This window comes from Pholis gunnellus, assembly GCF_910591455.1.
Source record: "Pholis gunnellus genome assembly, chromosome: 1".
Lineage (NCBI taxonomy): Eukaryota > Metazoa > Chordata > Actinopteri > Perciformes > Pholidae > Pholis > Pholis gunnellus.
Window position 1 is genome coordinate 9,241,896 of NC_136528.1, and position 19,422 is coordinate 9,261,317.

General features: G+C 40.4%; 2 protein-coding genes across 2 annotated transcripts; one reads left to right on the forward strand and one right to left on the reverse strand.

Annotated features, from left to right (window-relative positions):
• Window positions 1-23: 23 nt before the first annotated feature.
• bloc1s6 (biogenesis of lysosomal organelles complex-1, subunit 6, pallidin) lies at window positions 24-4,291 on the forward strand. The gene is made up of 6 exons (XM_079156610.1): window positions 24-158; window positions 339-440; window positions 1,970-2,129; window positions 2,518-2,605; window positions 2,702-2,788; window positions 2,913-4,291. The coding sequence occupies exons 2-6, from the start codon at window positions 377-379 to the stop codon at window positions 3,030-3,032; spliced, it is 519 nt and encodes a 172-aa protein (XP_079012736.1). The 5' UTR covers window positions 24-158; window positions 339-376; the 3' UTR covers window positions 3,033-4,291.
• An 8,040-nt stretch (window positions 4,292-12,331) lies between these two features.
• Window positions 12,332-14,854, reverse strand: mibp2 (muscle-specific beta 1 integrin binding protein 2). Its single transcript, XM_079163783.1, has 8 exons — window positions 14,592-14,854; window positions 13,871-13,961; window positions 13,626-13,674; window positions 13,251-13,440; window positions 13,084-13,155; window positions 12,873-12,979; window positions 12,690-12,784; window positions 12,332-12,606 (listed from the first exon to the last, which is right to left on the reverse strand). The coding sequence occupies exons 1-7, from the start codon at window positions 14,615-14,617 to the stop codon at window positions 12,699-12,701; spliced, it is 621 nt and encodes a 206-aa protein (XP_079019909.1). The 5' UTR covers window positions 14,618-14,854; the 3' UTR covers window positions 12,332-12,606; window positions 12,690-12,698.
• Window positions 14,855-19,422: the final 4,568 nt, after the last annotated feature.

Consider the following 19,422-nt stretch of genomic DNA (forward strand, 5'->3'; position numbering starts at 1 on the left):
TGCGCTCGCAGTCACGTGATGACGCGGGAGTCACATGACGTTTTTTCTTTGCAGGAGCAGTAACTCATCCAAAACATCTTTTCCGTTGTTCTCTCCTGGTTCTGGTTAGAAGTACCTAAACTCTGCACACCTACAGTTATAAACAGACAGTCAAACAGGTAAGAAGGTGACGTGCTTACTGTGTTTATGGTTTACGATGTCAGTTACACGTTATGAAGCTGCTCAACGAGCTAGCTAAAATACTTCCTCAACGGTTAGTTGCTCGATGTTGCGATAAGCTAAAACTGATCATTTCCATCCGATATAATCTGTTTTGTTTCGTGGCGCCTCTCTTTCAGGTCATAAAGTCAGTCTGGTTGAACAAGAGTCGTTGCATATGGAGGTAGAGGAGATGGAAGATGAAGGACCTTCGCTCCAGTGGGAACCTCCACACTGTGAAGGTGTGTGTGTGTGCGCGCGCGCGCTTAACCTGCTCTCTGCTGTCTATATATCTGAACATATGTGGTGACCAGGCTGCATGAACAGTATAGATTAGCTGAATGATCCAGCATTAGTTTGTGCCTGTCATGGGGCAGCTCGTGCATCCTCATTCACTTGTGAGAGACCACTACAAGTGGGTTTGGGGTCCAAGGAAGGGGCCTTGAGCATCAAGACAATGTCAAAGCTTCGTCATGCAGTTTTTTTAATGTCTATTTCACTTTTATTATAAAGTAGCTTGGCTGGGCATTCAAATCAGAGTGGCAGAGGTTGAGATAGGTCAGCCTTCAGTACCTTCTGTAAGCCAAGCTTCAAAAACACTTCACTTCCCACAATGCAATTTAAAATATTAAAATATGACACGAACACGGCATAAACATTGTGTTTATGCCGTGTTCGTGTCATATTTTAATTAGTCATTTTAATTTCCAGTTCTTGAATTGTAAACAGCGTTCATGCCAACATCCAAGTCATGATTATGTCTATGAATTGTATCCTGAAGGCTCTGATGTTTTCGACTTTGTGCTAAGTAATACAGAAAATGCAGCATACCTGAAAACCAAACAAATTAATTGTAATTTATAAATGCCCACACGTTTCCGCTTCACACCCCGAGTTTTTAACGCAAGCTTTTAGTTAAAAATGTTAATTATCTAAGCCCAAGTCAAGAGAACCCTGAAGACTTCCTCAGGGTTATTTTCACAGACTTTAGAAAACTCCTCCAGAGCCACATAGAATATCATCAAACTGTTTGCACAAGCTGAGTAGTACAGTAAACTGTGAGTAAACTCACCTTTATGGCTTTATGGAGTCATTCATATAGTAGACTAACAGACAATAAAAAAGTTACAGGCGCAGTCTCAGAGGTAGAAGATTGTGAAGAACTGTGAAATTAGAAAGAGGAATACTCATTTAGACTTTTCATTTCTGTGAAGGGATTCCTGAAGCAGTGGGTTAGTTTAGAGTTTCATAGCAGCAACAGTGAGATATAAGATGGTAATATTCCAGGTCACTGTTGCACACAATCCAATAATACAATTATTATACAAGCATTGTATTTGGTTAAAGATAAATGAAATAGGGGATGGACTGCACAATGTCCTCAGTACAGTGACCGACACTAGATCACTTGCAACAATGTAATCTTACATCTCAAGTGTCAGCAGTCAGAATACAAAAAAGTGAAAGGTCAGAGTTCATCAGGACACCAAAAAGTGACTTTTGTGACACAATCAGGGCTTCCTCCTCTTAGTAATCTGATGTTTTGTTCTTAGTCGACTCAGATTTCTAAAGTGGATTAGCTGTTTTTAATGATTTTATCTCTGGTTTACACAAGATTAAAATGTGTGATTCTTTGTGGAGAAACTCTCTGTTGATTAAATCAACTAAGTCATTAGTTGTCAAAATTGTACGAGTCGACTTAGAATCTCTTTGGTCGAGGACCGCCCTAAATACTAAATACTTTGTACGTATTCTCTTGAACATTTGACAGATCTCCAGCTGGAACTGCAGGACTCATTGTGTCTGGAGAGCTCGGCGCCCGTAGAGAACGTGTTCGTGGATAAGAAAGCGGTGGACAAGCTCACAGAGGGATTACTCGCTCACTACCTCCCGGATCTACAGAACTCTAAGCGAGCCCTCCAAGAGCTCACGTGAGTGTTTCATGACGCACAACAACTTCTTAAATACTCTTTGCATCACTATTATGTCACCACAGATGTCAAATAATCATGTCCCATGCTGTCTACTTGTGGGGGAGAACTTTAAAAGTGTCAGGTTGATTGGGCCACATCAGGAACAAGTAAATATGAGCCGTGCTGGAATGGTACTCAATTGTACTTTGATGAAAGATATTAATCAAGTGTTGGCTCATATAAACGTTGATCAGATGAGCGAGAGGACTGTGCAGCTTCCTCTCAGTAAACATATTTCACTCAAGGAAATTGTGTATTAGTAGGCGAGAAAAGGTATTAAGTCAGTTACAATCATTTATATTCTCTCATTGTCTCATGTCTTCCCCTTTATTTTTGTGTCAACCAGACAAAATCAGCTGATATTGTTAGACACACTGGACCAAGAGGTCACCAAGTTCAGAGACTGTAACACCTTACTGGACCTCAATTCTCTGGTATGTTTGGACTGAATTCTAATCTCATTTGTGCTCATTTGGCCCTCTCTACACCAGCCAACAGGAACGCTTTCTAACCCCGTGTGTCGTCTTTAGTTTACAGAGGCCAAGGTTTATCACAATAAACTGGTGAACATAAGGAAAGAGATGATTATGCTCCACGAAAAGACAACTAAACTAAAGGTACCTCGGATTTAAGAAGAGTTTTGCCGGCATAAGTTCAGGCAAAGGAGCAATGTTTGGCGGATGAGATGCCTACTGAACCATTAATACACTGATTAAAATGTTTACTTTTGTTTTCTCTCAGAAAAGAGCGTTGAAGCTTCAGCAGCAGAAGCAGAAGGAGGCGCTGGAGAAGGAGCAGCAGCGCGATAAGGAGCTCGAGAGAGAAAGGCAGCTTATTGCCAAACCTGCGAAAAGAACTTAGGATCCCCAAGTTGTCTGCTGTGTAAATGGATCATACAGGTGCTTTTGCATGCCTCAGCCTATTTATTACATATCGACTGTACGTCACATTACTGCCGACTGTTTTCCAAAGCAAAAGTATTTTAGATTTGGGGTTTTCTTTTGCTCATTTTTGGGGCATTCTTGGGGGCAAGAGAGGCAGGCAGGCAGAGAGAGGAGGAGATGAGATACCAGATCCAGGCAGCTTTAGTTTCAGCTCATTTTGGTATCGTATTAAAATCTACTTGAAACTGGATTGATACACTTAATCCATCATGCGGAATATTACGAAGTAGACGTGATTTTTACAATGCTTTATTGCATATTATCTCAAGCAGGTTTCCCTTTTCTTCCATTTTTCTTGGAATTGTTAGGAATCAACTTGGCTCCATATATTTGCCACCGACTGAAATACTTAAAATAAAAATACGTCTTTATACGTAGAGGTAACAAGATTTTTTTTTTTATTGAAAGTGTGGAACTGTCTTTGCTGAAAGAAATGGATTGGAAATAATTTCCATTCCAGAATCTTTAAGACTAATAAGAGTAGAGTAATGTGCTTTGGGAAATGGTCCACTTAATCAACAGTATATGTGATTTTTAGTAAATGGGCCAAAACGTGCAAATATTCTGGTGTGATCCTTTATGTTGGATATTGGCCAAGATCACCACAAACCAAAGACATGGACTAAATCATCCAATGCTGGTACTTCCCACGATCAACCTCTGATGAGACACACAGACTCCAGATCTTCCCTGAGAGTGGAACAAATGACTCAAAGACACTTTTGCAGCCGTTGGACAATGACAAGGAGGAGAATCAATGGGTTTGCTGTTAGATATAGTGTTAATATATGTGATTTCTGTTAGTGTTGAATGTTCTATAACAGATATGTTATTTAAATTGGTCTGCACTAAATTCAACTGACTGTGTTTCTGGGGTCCAGGTGATATGAGAGTGGAGGACAATGTGCACCAAACTTTGCCCCTCGTCATACACGGCATCTGTAAATTTGTTTAGCAGACCTTTCTAGAGGCTTCTGTGCACTACTTCCGCCTGGAACTCCACTGTTTGTACGATTAATAATAAAGGCAACACAAACTGGTTTTAGTACGTGTGAGGATGAGTACCTGCTGTAGGGCTGTTTGTCACAGTTGCACACATTTGTAATGTAAAATGGGTTCTGAAGTGTGCGAGTGTTGCTTGTAGGAGAGTCACGTCATCATGTCTATGCTGTGCGTTCCAATACTCATACTACCATACCATTTAGTAGTCCAAAAAAAGATTAAGTATGTACCAATACATAGTATGGCAAATGCAGTTCGCCAAATATACCAGGACGTTATACTACACCTGTTTGCATTTTGCAGTATGCAAGCCAGCCTACTACTTTGGCTAATCTGACCCACAATCCTTTGTGTCAGTAGACCTATGAGCAAGACGGTCAAAGTTCATGGTGCGTAGTATGTCCCAATTGAATGCATACTGCATGCTACAACACATACTCTGTAAGGGGAGCTGCAGTATGTTCTAAAAGTAAAGCCTCTTGTTGGACTACGTGAACTGTGTCAAGCATCTCAGTCCACCAGGTGTCAGCAGAGACCAGGCATCGTTTCACCAGATCTTAAATCTGTGGTGGGCAAAGGTGCTCCATGGAAGGCTGAATTTCTGCAGGTTTTTATTTTTATTTTACTGCTTAAACATTTCTGCCCCAGCTGATGTTACTGATTAGCACACCTACCAACCAGAGAGATGTATCTGATGTGAGTTCATCCTGTGTGTCGTTGGGTTTTAAGGAGCACCTGCAGAGTCTCTGTCCACACACATTTAGGACGTAAACTAGTACTTCACAAACCTCACTCTCTGCTGTTCTAGCATGACATGCTTCTAATCAGGGCCAGGTTGCCTGACCACCTTGGGCGCCACGGTGAATGTAGTTGAAGAACGGAGCAGCAGGACTGACTCTTGAGCCAGTCGGTTCCCAAGTCAGCCTCAGCTTTTCCTTCATGAAGCTTGAATTGTCACTGAGTTGGTAAACAGCAGACCGATGATGATTTCAACCAACTTTGTCTCTTTTCACACACATTTTTGTCACCATTATCTCATACTAGCCACAAACAGGCGTTTGTTGACAGAAAAGTAGGTTACATTCCTCTCTATCCCGACACAATCATGCGTCTGTCACTCCCCCTCCTAATCACATAAAACTCTAATTTTATACTCTCTACTAGAGCAGGAAATTCAGTTAAAACCAACATGGCTTGGCGCACCCTCTGCCCGGCTCTTCTTGGAGCGGAAACTGCACCACAGTGTGGCCACGAAGGGGTCCAGACTCAAGAGAGGGGCCCCCTGATGAAAGTGAGGCAGTGCAGTGGAAACCACACTTTGAATATAGTTTTCAGTACCTTGACTTTGGGCTTTGTTTGAGGTTTTCTTCTGTGTATGTGTACACACTGTGGTTCCATATATGAATGCCTTATGCAACACTGATTGTTGTTGTTTTTATGAAACTGGGTCAGTGTGATGTGCAGACCAGAAAAAGGATAGAGGTTTTGCTCGGGTCTGTCATGTATGGCAGTTGGTCAGCGGCTCATTGGAGGTAAAAATATTCCTAAAGACAAAAAGAGAAATCTTGCTGGTGTAATATTATTAAATCAGTTATTGAGTTTTTTTTGTTGTGACACTTTTAATGGTTTTTTTTAATTCATTTTTTTACCAGAAACAAGCATTAAATGAGAAGATTCCCATCGCTGTGTTTTAACGGGTTGTAGGTTATTTGAATTTGTGAATGAAATGAGAGAGAGAGCAAATGAAGTTCTGCTTCAGGTCCCAGGTCAGAAAGACTTTTGCTGGCCCTTGGATCTCCAATCACGGGGGAAAATACAAAACAATTAAATAAATATGAATATGAAATATCAATGTGAACACAAAATATGTCCATTAACCAGTGATCCAGTGAATATTTTAAAATCTGAGAAAAATAATCGTGATGCATTATTAATCATTCTTTTATTTATTCAATTTGACGGAAATGTGAAAATAATTGGGGTGATTTATTGGCGAATATTGTTATAATCATTACTATGTTTTCAAGTGTATGATGACCTAAAACTAAGAATCATTGAGTTTTATTTTTTACCTTAGAATTCATTTTTATCTGCATAAAGAGTCCGCCCAGAGCGGACAAACCAAACACTGGCTCTAGCGAGACACTTCTGCAGTTTTACGTTACCGGAAGGCCTCTGAAGTTCTCCGACAGGCTTGGAAAGAGAGAAGTGAGCGAAGTTTACAATCTTGGTTGCAGTCTGCAACCTCACCACTAGATGCCACTAAATCCTACACACTGGTCCTATAAAATGACTTTTACTCCAACAGATCACATCATTTAATGTTGTGAGTTTTCCCACTTTGTAATACTTTTACCAACTGAATGTCTGCCAGGATCTGCTCATAATTAGTTCATCCTAATTGAATAGCGCTCTGTTTTTCCAGGAGGAGTGGGCGCACGACGCCTCAAGAGGAGCTCAGAGAAGCAGTGGTTTCCGAGGCTGGGCTCTCTACTCCTCCGAGCATTTGGTTTTTACTTGTCTCTGCTTTTAGAAACTTGGCCGTCGGGGAAAAACACAAACCCCTTCTTTTCGCCAAAACCACAAGCGAGTCACAGACATGGAGCAGCAGCATCAGATGATGATGTTGTATAGCGGACGGCCTTCCTGTCTAAGTAAACAGAGATCCAGACGGGTGAGGAGTGGGAGGCTGTGGTCTGCTTCAGACAGGCAGTACCAGGCCTCACCCAGACCCACCATAACAGGATATGGTCCTCGGGGCCCACATTGAGGATGATTGCATCATGTTATTATTTCCCTCAGGTTTCACCATTTGGTTGGCGTGGTAGTAGGCTATTCATGCACGCCGTGTGTACCATGTGAAGAGCTGGTTTGAAGGCTCTGGAAAACATATCTCTTTGTGGTGTTTCTGACCAAAGTGACAGTGAATGAGGTTACTTTCCCATCTCAAGCAGGTCTTATATAACTACATACGTAGGTCTGGGTAAGTGGGCATGGAGAACATTAGTAATTAGGTTTCTGTGACTCAACAGATGGTACACAGGAGATATTTAAGCATATGCGTGTACAATGTAACCACCACTTTTCAAAACAGTAATTTTAGATGCATTTAGATACGATAGGAAGTTATATATTAACCCAAGTATAGTTTTGAGATATTTTTAACCCAGTGTTTTGTGTTTTTTCTACTTAAACTCCACTTCCTTTCAGATGTAGATATTCTTCGTCTTACTCCACAACATCTTGACAGTTATACGTATATTGGTGCTTTGCAGATAATAATAATAATCATAACTTTATTTATATAGCACCTTTAAAAACAGAGTTCACAAAGTGCTTTCACAGACTAAAGATAAAGATTTCCTACACAAAACACATGATCAACTTAAAATAATAAATAAACTAAATAATATAGCATATACTGACAATGAATAAATAGCTCCATCTTAACATGGAGCTAGTTTTAAGTACTTAATATACAATTAGTGGGGGTTTTTTACTCCAGAGGGGTGCAGCCAAAGCCTGTATAATGTTTTCGATACTTTTCTCCGTTTCCTTTTTAGTCTGAAATATCTTAATTAGATGATAATTGTTTCTCTTTGGACTTCAGCTATAGAACCCCTGGTTTCATCTCATTTAAAATGACATATTGCATTTTAATTTTGTCATATATTGTTTTATGTCCAATCTTAATCTGGAAAATAACTATTAACCTCAGCTGTATAACAATATTTCACTCTGAAATGTGGCATGGTACTATAACGTGGCTCACCATGGAAATACACTACTACTTTAATAGCAACAGTATACTTGCAATGTGATTCAAGGAGGGCCTCAAGTTTGTTTATTGTGCTTTTGTGTATTCGTACGTAACAAAATAGTAAAAAGTACATCATAAACTAAGACCCACCTTTAAGCCCTTATGTCAGTTAGTGCTGCATATTCAAACACATCTTCAATCAAATCAAACTGACACAGTGAGCCCGCAGCTTCCAGAGCTCCTGGAGTTCTAAATTGCTTTTTATATATTAATGGCTCAGTAGTAATAATACATAGAATAGAATACAGCCTATATAAACAAGTGTGCACTCTCAGCACAGTGACCTTAGGATGCTTATGTAACTTTATTTCAGTAAAAACCTTGAATGCCCTTTGCCTGGATATTTTTAAAGTAAAGTAAAGGAGCTAAATACTTCTTCCACCACCTCTGTGCTGCAGCAAGAGCAGTGAAGTGTGTACAATTGAAGTGTCTAATGCCATGTGTGGGTTACAGAAGGCTCTTGTTGTGTCTGCACTGCGGTCAGGACAGTTCCACTCCGCGTAAACACAGACAGAGCCAGTGAACCACAGTGGGTGAAAGGCTGTCCTCACATCAGCCCCACAGGTGCTCAGCAACACGTCCGTGTCGGCTTTAGAGCGCCACATTTTCAAAAACAAGTCCACACAACATCCCCAATCGTCACAAGAGGTTTTATGGCACCCATGGCTGGTTTCATGGGCTCCTTTTAGACTGTAGTAAAAGCAGTAAATATAGAAAACAAACTCGTTGGTTGAAGAGGAGGCTTTGAAGAGCAGCGTGGTTGTGGTGGAGGGAAAGGATGATTTGATTAAATGAGTGCGCCCTGTCCTTGTTGTTTTCTCTCGTCGGGTAACAGAAGAAAACAGGAGGTCATATGTTAAGGGGCGCATTGCAAAGCTGTGAGCGAGACAAAGAAATCCAGACAAGTGCCCACAGAGTCACAGTCACCTCTGCCACCAGGACGGTTAGTGGTTGCACGGCCGTGTCCTGTGTGACCTGTGTGAGGTGGAGAAGTGATAATCCAAACCTTAACTGTATGGAGTTAGAGGTCTGAAGCGAGGATTTATAGCGTTGTTTATATGGTCTATTTGAGTCAACCACAGCAGACTGTTGCTTCCTCCTGCGTTTTTGGATGCACTGAGGAGAGGTGTGTAGTGGGAGACGGGCGCAGCGCAGACACACGTACACCCATGCAGACAGACAGACAGACAGACACATGCACAAACAAGAGCCAGTACTGCAGCCCTCATGCCAGTGTGGTGGTCGGCGCGGTTTAGAAAACTGCAGGGTTTGTGGTAGTCCAGAGGCTACGGGTGTCAGAAGACGATGTCCTCTCTCACCACGGTGCTATTCAATCATGAAGTATTGTATCTGGGGACAATGAGTTCACGGTAACCTCGTTTATGTAAGCTAGGACTCGCTTTATTGAAAAAGTGCTATTTAACCTTTAACATTTCGAGCCCCATTCCCTGGTTGGACAAGGTGAAGTATATAACTAGAGTAGAACAGATGCAGCCATGATCTGTTTTTCAAGGGAGGCCAGGCCAGCAGCTAGTCGAGGTTACATAACGTCTTATCTCTCACGTTCACATCTGACCAGCTTGCACACGTTACAGTAACACCCATCTTAAAATGAGTTAGCTACCCTTTGAGGAAATGAACACCATCTCCAAATGATTTCTGCCACAGAAGTTAAGCACATTATGAGTTGCTGTTAAAATGTCTGGGCACATGAGGACGTCCACTCACATAATACCCGCCATTGCACACTCAAAAAACTGATATATCTGTTTGTGACCTGGCAAAAATGAACACAACGGGAAACTTTGACTTGAAAAGTTTGATCCAAGATAAAAAAACATTGTGTTGTTAACAAATGGGATGAAGTATTTTAGTGTTTGTCCTGCTCGAAACTAAAGTAGGCTGCAGTAAATTCCCAAGATGACGAGGATTGTAATAGGATCCCCCACTCACTATCTCTCTCTCTCGCTCTCTCTCTCTCTCCCCCTTGATACATTTGAATGCACTGGTGGTCTAAAGTATGCAAACTCAATCCATACAACAAGCCATGACCTGTTACATCGAACCCAGGCCTCGCAGTTTTATAGCTGATGGATGAATATATGCCTACTAGATGTGGACATTTATGTGTGAGGACACACAGCAGGTATGTTGTAATGTACCAGAGAGGAACATGGGTGGGGTGAATACTGGAAAGTCATTTGAGGCAACAGAAATGCATGAATATGACAATGAAACCTCAATTATAAACTGTAACTAAATAACTAAAAAAGTGCTTTGAAGAAACACACTTTTCAGACGTTAGCTGACTGCATGTCTGCGTGTGTGTCCATGCTGTTGCTGCAGATACACCGGTGTGTCAACAATCACGCAGTCTGTCTGGAACTAGAGAAACCTGTACGAGCTGCTTTGTGCTCTGAATAATACAACATGTGCTCTTTCTGTCAGACCTCCATTTGTCCTGCATGCAGTGTAATATCAACATGTGAGGATTGGTTTATTCTAGAATGACTCAGCAGAGGGAAAACAGTGACTGTTAAATGGAAACAGATTTAAAGGTGCAATGTGCAGGATTCAGAACATATACAAAGCAGAAAACAACTATTTGCTGTGTAAAGATAAAGAGGAGTAATGTCTACCCGAGCAAAGAATGAAGTTGCTCTCCCTCTGTGTGTTGATATGCAAGCCTCTCCTTGCTTTGATTTCATAGCCAGGACTGCCGTGCATATATTTAGTGCATGTTGTTTGCATGTGAGCGTGCCCCACTGGCTAGCTCATGGACGCCGCTCTGCGCTCATATGGCAGTTTAAGCTGATGAAGTCGTCCTGACTGATGCCGTCGTCACGGAGGAGTAGCACCCACTTTGCGCATCCCTCTCAGGTAAACATGAGCTCTGTCAGCATGTTAGCATCGTTCGCATCTTTAGCTACAAGCTGTCCGGTCAGCGGTTGCCATGTTGAGAGCCATTGAGAGGCAATCAAAATGCTCCAAATTTCAAATATTGCACATTTAAGATACAATACATCTCAAATAATTATGGTTTGTTTTCAAAGTTAATTAAATTGAATGACTAAAAGAACAGTTGGATTGACTAAAATTAATACATAACACAGGCTGCTCGTATTTGGGCCAAGAGTTGTTTTTACCCCAACTTCCGTACTGCTCTGACCTCTGTCCATAAATGTCTATAGTGACATTACATAATGTGTGCTTTTAGAGGGAAGAACGGCCAGTATGAAAGCAATTTCCCTTCCTCAGAGGGGCCTGACACACCCACGACTTCTGTAAATGTTAGATTTAGACTTCACCGGCTGTATTTTTCCATTTCAGGAAAATAAAAGCTGTACTGGCACATATGCACAATAATAATGCATGTGCCTCGTGCCTTAACAAAGCGTTGCATAACTACACTATAGTTGGTAAAGAGCTCTCTACTTATGCAAAGATGAAAATGTGTCTTTAGCATTAATAACTCCATATTGTGTATATACACAGATTATATCATAGGAATATACATATAAATAGTATATTTGTGGCTACAATAACATTAACAGTTGCAGTGTTTGCAAACAAGGGTACCACAGCTTTAATGGAGAATCTGACTAAACAGTTGAGCTTATTGATTGCAGCTGGAGAGATCTTTTAAAATAAATGTCTTTACATATGAAACCACTGCTCTTAAGACATTCACTCAAAAAAACAATATTGGTGTGGAAGTGAAATATTTTTGTCCACATCTTTTCCCCCCACTTTGCGCTAAGGGGTGGTCTGCTACTTTCCAGTCCAAAAGATCAGGACAGCGTGGTCTTGTTTAAGGCGAACAAACCAAGCGATACCAGTCTGTTATGGGTTTGTGGAATACATTTAAAAAACCTGTTCATCACATACATTATATACTGCATGTGACTAACACTGCCCAATGTCATTACCAACTGGCTGTACCTTATTAAATACAATTTTTAAAAAACATGTAAAATCATGCATACACATCACCTTATTGATGTTATCTGATTACAAAGAGCCATTACTCTGTGAAACCAAGTAAAGGCAGTAACCACTTCCAGAGAAAATAGCCCCAAGTGCGTCTGCATTTAGATAAGGGTTGTGCTCCAGACCTGAAGTCACGAGGTTCAGCCTTTTGACTCCACTTATCACTCACACCAACTGTTGCCTGTGAGCGGGATAGTGAAAGCAGTCTGCTCACTGAGCTCAACTTAGCAGCTACAAGTGTTGAAATAGGGACTATATTTTAAAAACAGTTACAAACGTGGACTTTACACATGCAAAGACTATAAATTCTTTATTACTTTTTTATTTGAAAAAGGGGGGGGGGGGGGGGGGGGGGTTCCACTTTGTACTACCTTCAGAGTAAGAGCTTGTCATTCCCCTTAAAATAACCAGAAGAGCACAGAGTTGGCAGGAGGATTATTTATTGACATAGAAGTTCAACTATCCTCTGAACATATTCATCAACTCTCATTGGAGCGTGGGCGGTAACAAAGCAATAAATATGGTCGATATAAAAACATGCCAGCATTTAATGCCATCAGCTAAAAACATTTACAAAAATCGTAGCAGTCAGCTAAATGAGCTGCCAGGTTGAAACTTAAGGCAAGGCGGTGTTCTGCTTGCAGGCTGAGTACATGCTCCCTTTAGCTGATCGTATGACCTGCAATACAGAAAGAAAACATGTCAGAATCTCACATTTGGACACAAAGATTATGATACAGTAAAGTCTGATGATTAAGTTACCTTTGTTTGTTAAAAAGACTTCTGGATGTTGTTCAGGATGTTGCCGTAGACAAAGTTGAACAGCTGTTCCTTTGACTTGGTTCCATCTAGCTGCACTGTAATAGCAAACACATTTAAAATCAATAGGAGAAACTTTGTCTGTAAATGACAAAGAAGTGATTATTCCAAAATGCACCAACTTACAGACGTCAACAGCTGATGACTCCATGATGTTCTTGTGTTTCAAATACATGGGCCAGACGTGGCCATCGAATAGGCCGGGGGGGTCTGGCACCAAGTAGTTCCTAGAGCTGCAGAGACAAACACACACAACACCAATTACAGAACCGTAATAAAGACAACAGACCAGACTATAAACACCAGTTAAGAACAGCGTCTGAACACAGGCACTTACCACCTCCTCTTTTTGCATTCTTCATGTGGGATGGAAATAAAGTAACGTTGGTTGAGCACGTCGATCAAAGGTCTGCGAGGGAAGAGACAAATGAATGTCAAGGCTGGCTGCTGGCATTCCTTTTACAGTGAGAAATACTCAGTGACGTAAAGCGCACATGTTCTTACCCGTAGGTGTAAAGCAGAAAGCCCTCCACAATAAGGATGTGAGACTCCTCCTCATCCTTAACGTCAGACTTTGGGACAATCTCAGTATCCAGGGTGTTATTGACGCCGTGAGACTTCTCAAACTTCACCGGGTTGTCCAGCCATGCGTAGATGGTACTCATCATGGCGTCCATGTCCAGGGCAGAAAGGACTGAAAAGCAAAAGGCGGGGAGAGAGGATGGAGGTGAAGGAAGAAATGTATAGGGGAAAAAAAAGTGTTAGAAAAAGTCTTTACCTTTGTCTATATTGCATGCAGATTAAAAATGGAACAAAGCGTTACAGCAGCAGACGTACAAGACAAACGCACAAACCCATTCATTAAAAACCCAGGCTTACCATCGTACTGCTTAAAGCCATCGTCACCAACTTCAATCTGATCTTGAGGCTGAAACATACATTGATAAGATGTACCACGGTACATTCCACTAGAGCTACACTCTGCTATATGGAAGGCTCTGACAGTGTTTTTACTCGCTAGGTCAAAACAGGCAAGTGTTAACACCCCGCTGACTTGTTACTCAGAGCGATCCCTTTGGTTAACTTTACCCCACAATTCAAAGAGGTGTGTGCACGTGGCTCACCTTGAAGAAGTCATCCTGATGTACCACACAACAGTTGGGCAGGTTCTTGATCAGTCTGTTGGTGAGGGTGGTTTTCCCTCCATTGGTTACACTGAACAGAACAAAGCAATAAAGATACAATGAATGGTTGACAATGGGAGCAATTGTCATCTGATAACCTGACAGATTAATGATTAACGTTTGACCATCAGTTAGATATTGAATCTGGCACAGACATTTTTGGAAGTGCAGTTATAGCCTACATTCAACATGGCAGCTAATGCACGTTAAATATGTGTAATTACACATTAGATACATTTTTTGTTATTGCCACAATAATGTACCATAAAAAGCCACGCAGAGCCGTTTGTAGCATGCAACGACAAAATGTACACTGTAAATAGATTTTAGGTGTCGTTATGTAACGTCACATGTAAAAATGGGTGTTAACTGAACAAATGGCGGATTTCCTCATCTCTATTACAAGTCAGGAGCAGTTAGCTTTAGCTCTATTTATTGACAGACATTGCTAGAAAGGCTCGAGGGTCTAACGTTACAGAAACTAAATTTAAAAAAATGAACACCGACATATTTGGTCAATGAACAGCGGGACAACAAAAGGGAAGCAACACTCTGGCGGATGTCATGACCGCCCTCTCTCCACGTGTGCCGGACTTCTAAGGCCTAGCAGCTTAGCTTAGCCAGCTAGCTTAGCTTAGCTAGCTTCATTCATTCAACTCACCCGCCGATGCCGATGATGTACTTCATGATTTCGGATGGTCAAAGCTCGTTACAAAAAGTGTCGTTTGAGAGTTCAAAACGTCAGTAAACCGGTTCAGGATCACAGTGATCAGACGGGAAGAAAGCTTAAAAAGAGAAGGTTACAGGAAACGTCAACTACTTAATTCCTCCATGGCACTTAAGTTAAGTGAGTAAGGCGAGAGCAGAGACGAGGTGTCACTCGGACGCGGTGTTCCACCGAGAGAGGGCCGTTAGCTCGTTGTAGCTACTACACATACTGAGGAGAGGCGACGTGATTGGCTATTTAAACAGCCTCGAGCCGCACAGAAATCCCACAACAGCCAATCAGAAGCGAGTGTTACCGCAGCTCCACCCCCTTCCTCCCTACGCCCACTTCACACCTTCTAACCTAAAACCCCATGATATAATCTGTATGTTTTTATGCAATAAGTGAAAAATAAAAGTGCAAAAAAAAAGTAGGCAGTGGTACAAAAGTAAAAGTAGTAATACCACAGTGTAGAAATACTCTATTAAAAGTAAAAGTTCTACATTCAAAATGATGCGTAAGTAAAAGTATTTGCATAAACATATTCCTTAATATACCACAAATTAAATGGAAAATGGCTTGTTTGAGGAACAATATGTATTACATTTTTGTATTGTAATTATTGATCCATTATTGTGTTCATCACTTTAATGTTGTTGCTGCTGTGGAGTTGTTATTAATTACTCTACTGCTGGGTATTTAATCTATAATAATAATACAAAAATCATCATTTATTTATAGATTTTTGTATCAATAATATAAACCTGCAAAGTAACTAAAGTTGTCAAATAAACGTGGTGGAGTAAAAAGTACAATGTTTGCCTCCAAAATGTAGTGGAGTAGAAGTATAAAGTGCAAATACCCAAGTAAAGTACAAATACCTCAGGATTGTACTTACAGTAACTTTTGTAACAAATACAGTCTGTAGCAAAATATCTTTACCCTTAACTTTGGGTCCTCTATTTAGTATTTATAGTATTTTAAATTTGTGTTGGTGCCACCTCTACTTGAGTTTTACACATCACTGAATCTTTGATTGTTACCAAAGACTAGAATAGACGACAAGACCGTTTTCCTCTATCATCCGTAGTCCACCTGGATATAAAATAAAATGACCATAAAGAAGAAAAACACTGTGAACAGAGTATTTGCAGTTCATTGTGGGTAACATTTAACTTATGTAATCGACAGGGCCTCTCTATACCACTGGACCTTAACAGACACATGTTAATTATAGGACAACTTTGCATTGTGGGCATGGTGCCGATGACCTGTCAGTGTTTCCCCCTTATTAATTTTCCATGTCAGCCTAGTTGCATTTATCAGTGTTATCAGCTGTACTCACTTAACACCAATACACAAACACGCAGACACACACACAAAGGCTGCCAGCGTTTGCGTAGAAAGTAGCTCGTATTGGTGTCCGAATCAAAGACACAAACAAAAAACTAAAGGACAACATCTCTTGACACATTCACATTGCTGTGGTGTTTATTTCACCAGCCTGCAGCTGACCTCTCTCTGTTTAGTTTAGAAACTTCCCAACCGACTCCATGACACATGCAGTTTCCTGAGGTTGCACCAAAATATTACTTATGTTGGGGTTTACACCCTCGAGAACCTCAGCTATGAGGAGGAAGTCGCCAAGAGAAGGGGAATTCAGTTCAGTTTGTAAGATTTCTATTCATAGTTTGACTTCAATTGACTGCCAATTTGGAGGAGATTTTATTGGATTTCTTGAAGTTTACAATAATGTATTGCACAAAAGCTTCTATAATCATGGTTTTAAATTTATATAATGTTTCAAGGTGGTCAAGCTGTGATGACTAAACTTTAAATAAATGAATAAATAGGCTTATTTCAGCGATAGGATCACAAACCAGATGAACATTTTCCAGAAAAAACATTTTCCAGCCTTCTCATTTGACTACTAAATGATACAATGAGAACACCATCACCTTTAAACTCTGACTGAGAGATTATAGTTCTGAAAGCGCAACACATTTGGCCTAAATCATGTTTTTCACGCAGTTGGTGAAGAAACCCCTTTCTATGAATCCTCATTTTTGGTAACTCCTGTGATCTGATGATTTACTTTAACCTTCTGTTGTCTGCTTGATACTCACAACTCACCCCTGATCCTATCACAAGATTTCAGTTAATTGGAAACCTGGGACCTGATCAGATTAGATGTGTCCTTTAAGTTTGAACAAAGCAGTTTTAGTTTGCACATTTGTAGCTCAACAGTGTTTGATGGCGTCAATAACTAACTGAATATCTAGAATATCAAATGACTGTTCTAATGCTGGGTTATTCAGCAGCTGTATAATTGGTGAGAGATAGCCTACAATCCAGTAGGCTATCCTTTAGGTAAAAGTACTGTAGAAATACCACAATCAACATCAAAATGTACTTAACTTAAAAGAATCAGTGTTGCACTCAAATTAAAATTGCATTATTAATGCCGATGCGTCAACGTGGACGCAGTATTTCAGTGGTGTATTTGGACGAGGTGGAGAGCATTTTAATTACTTCATAGAATGCTGGATATTTTGATTTATAATAATTTATTATATTCTATAACCTGATTATGTGTTTTGTAAAAAAAAATAATCTGAAAACAACTATAGCATCAGATATTGTATTAATTCTCTCTGAAATATAGTGGAGTATCGTGGTATAAGTACAAAATGACATAAAATGTCAAGTATAAAGTAACACGTATGGAAAAACATTCATGGTCAATTCTACCACCGGTCTCAACATGCCAGAAGAAAATGAATAATTAAATGTAAAAATCAACACAATGTTATTGAAGTACTAATAAGTACAACGTGTATGATTGAGCTAAAAGTGCTTTATAGGTTCTAAAAACAACCAAATCTAAACATTGTATTTGCAAGTCTGATATTTGCTCACATGCTTTTTATTTTGTTCCAGTTTTGGTAAATTTAGTGGCAATAACACACATCTTAACGTAGCTGTAAAATGACGTGGTCTGTTGTTTTTCTTTTCCATCATGTCTTTTTCTTTCCACGGGAACTCGCGTTGAGTTTAATACAAGTCTTCATTAGTGTGTCCACTCACACAAATATTGTGTTACGCACTTTCAGTCACGGGTGTGGAGGGCAGAGCATGAGTTGGCTTCCTTTCAATGAATTTTGTTAGTTGTGGCTTTATTGTCTATTGTCTATTTCCAGTGTTGTGCGTAATAGCTCAGTGTTTCTCCCCACCATGTAATGCAGATGTTAAGTCTGTCTGTATGGTCACTTTGTGTCATATATCTAAATGGTCCATTCAGTGGAAATTCAGCTGTGGCTGTTTTTATTTCGCCACAGTGTTTCCTGACATGAAGGCCTGAGATGCTGAATCAGCTGCGCAGCCCACATATGAATGTCTCATAAACCTGAGAGTAACTGAGAGGTGTGTGAACTGACTTACTGTACATTGTGTCCACACTGTGTCCTCCTCTCCACTGTTCAGCTGTCACATTTCACCTCACATCTTTTCAAGCAGTCACATTTGTGTCATCCGGCATTCTTCACATTTAATCTGATTGTATTCCATAAATGCTAGATTTTCTGCATGACTGCAGCTCGTTCACAGTGAATTCGTGGAAATATGAAATCTACCCGCCAATCCGGCCGTGTGATGCAGTTGGTGGATCACGTAAAATCGAGGCGTACTGTTTGCGGAATAAATCCTCAAATCCCTCTAAATGCTGTGAACTTTTGACATGACTGAGAGAGTTAATACAGTTTGATAGTTTCTGCACATTTTGTTCTGCTCTTATTGTTGAGTCAAACCTTTCCAAACAGCTGGCTGCCATCTGCTGGCTGTGATCAGACCTCAGTTTGAGAAGTTGTGGTGCTGTTTGTTCTCTGTCTCTCTCTGTTTAGACCAAAAGACAGGTACACACACACACACACACACACATGCACGCTTCTTTCTGTCTAGTCATTGAATTCTCAACAATGCACAAACAAACTTCAAGGAAATTCACATGCAGTTATCAAAACTTATATTTTCTATTTCATAACTTTTTAAAGATGTTTCACTCTGATATGTAATAGTGCTAAACATGAATAATACAAATAAAGAGAATAGTGTATTAAATGTGTTCATTTGATTTAATTGCAGCACTGCTTTCACCAACTGTAGTAACCTTTTCCCATATATTTGGTTAGCAATTATACTGAGTTTTTCAATAAGAATGACTGAAGAATGTTCTTCGTATCAAGATATCTTTGATAAGTCTTTATTTGTGAAAAGCAGGCTGGAGATTATTGGCAGAGGGAGTGTTGACATAGTGAACCGACTGCCTTGCTCGACAGATTAGAACGCAGGTAATCCTGGAGCCATGGAGAACAGGTGTAAGGCAGACAAACTATCAACTATGGGCAAGCAACTATACTAGTATTGCATCATGGTACATAAACCCTGTATGGCACAACGATCCAGCAGGAAGTGGCTGTTTGTGCAGGTTCTTGTAGGGGGGAGGTGATTGCTTGATGACAACAGGTGTGTTGATCCCAGCTGATAGACAGGTGTGCAGAGAGAGAGAGAGAGAGAGAGAGAGAGAAAAAGAGAGAAGCTGAAGGGGGAACGACGAGTCAGACAAAACCAAAACACACCAAACACACATCACTCGTACTAATAAAGGCTGAAGATAACAAAAACACACACTCAAAGCAGGCAGGCAGGAACTGTGACACGTTTATTATACTGTTATACAGATAATTCTCAGTGGTGAAGTAGAAGAAGAAGACATCCAGACAAAAGAGTA

Bases quoted from the DNA above. Each gene is read 5' to 3' on its own strand.
- bloc1s6 (XM_079156610.1), top strand. From the start codon at position 377: ATGGAGGTAGAGGAGATGGAAGATGAAGGACCTTCGCTCCAGTGGGAA. The intron at 441-1,969 runs GTGTGTGTGTGT...AACATTTGACAG, and splicing joins GGAACCTCCACACTGTGAAG to ATCTCCAGCTGGAACTGCAG. The intron at 2,606-2,701 runs GTATGTTTGGAC...TGTCGTCTTTAG, and splicing joins TACTGGACCTCAATTCTCTG to TTTACAGAGGCCAAGGTTTA.
- mibp2 (XM_079163783.1), bottom strand. From the start codon at position 14,617: ATGAAGTACATCATCGGCATCGGCGG. The intron at 13,675-13,870 runs GTGAGCCACGTG...TGTATGTTTCAG, and splicing joins ATCAGGATGACTTCTTCAAG to CCTCAAGATCAGATTGAAGT. The intron at 12,785-12,872 runs GTAAGTTGGTGC...TTGCTATTACAG, and splicing joins GTCATCAGCTGTTGACGTCT to TGCAGCTAGATGGAACCAAG.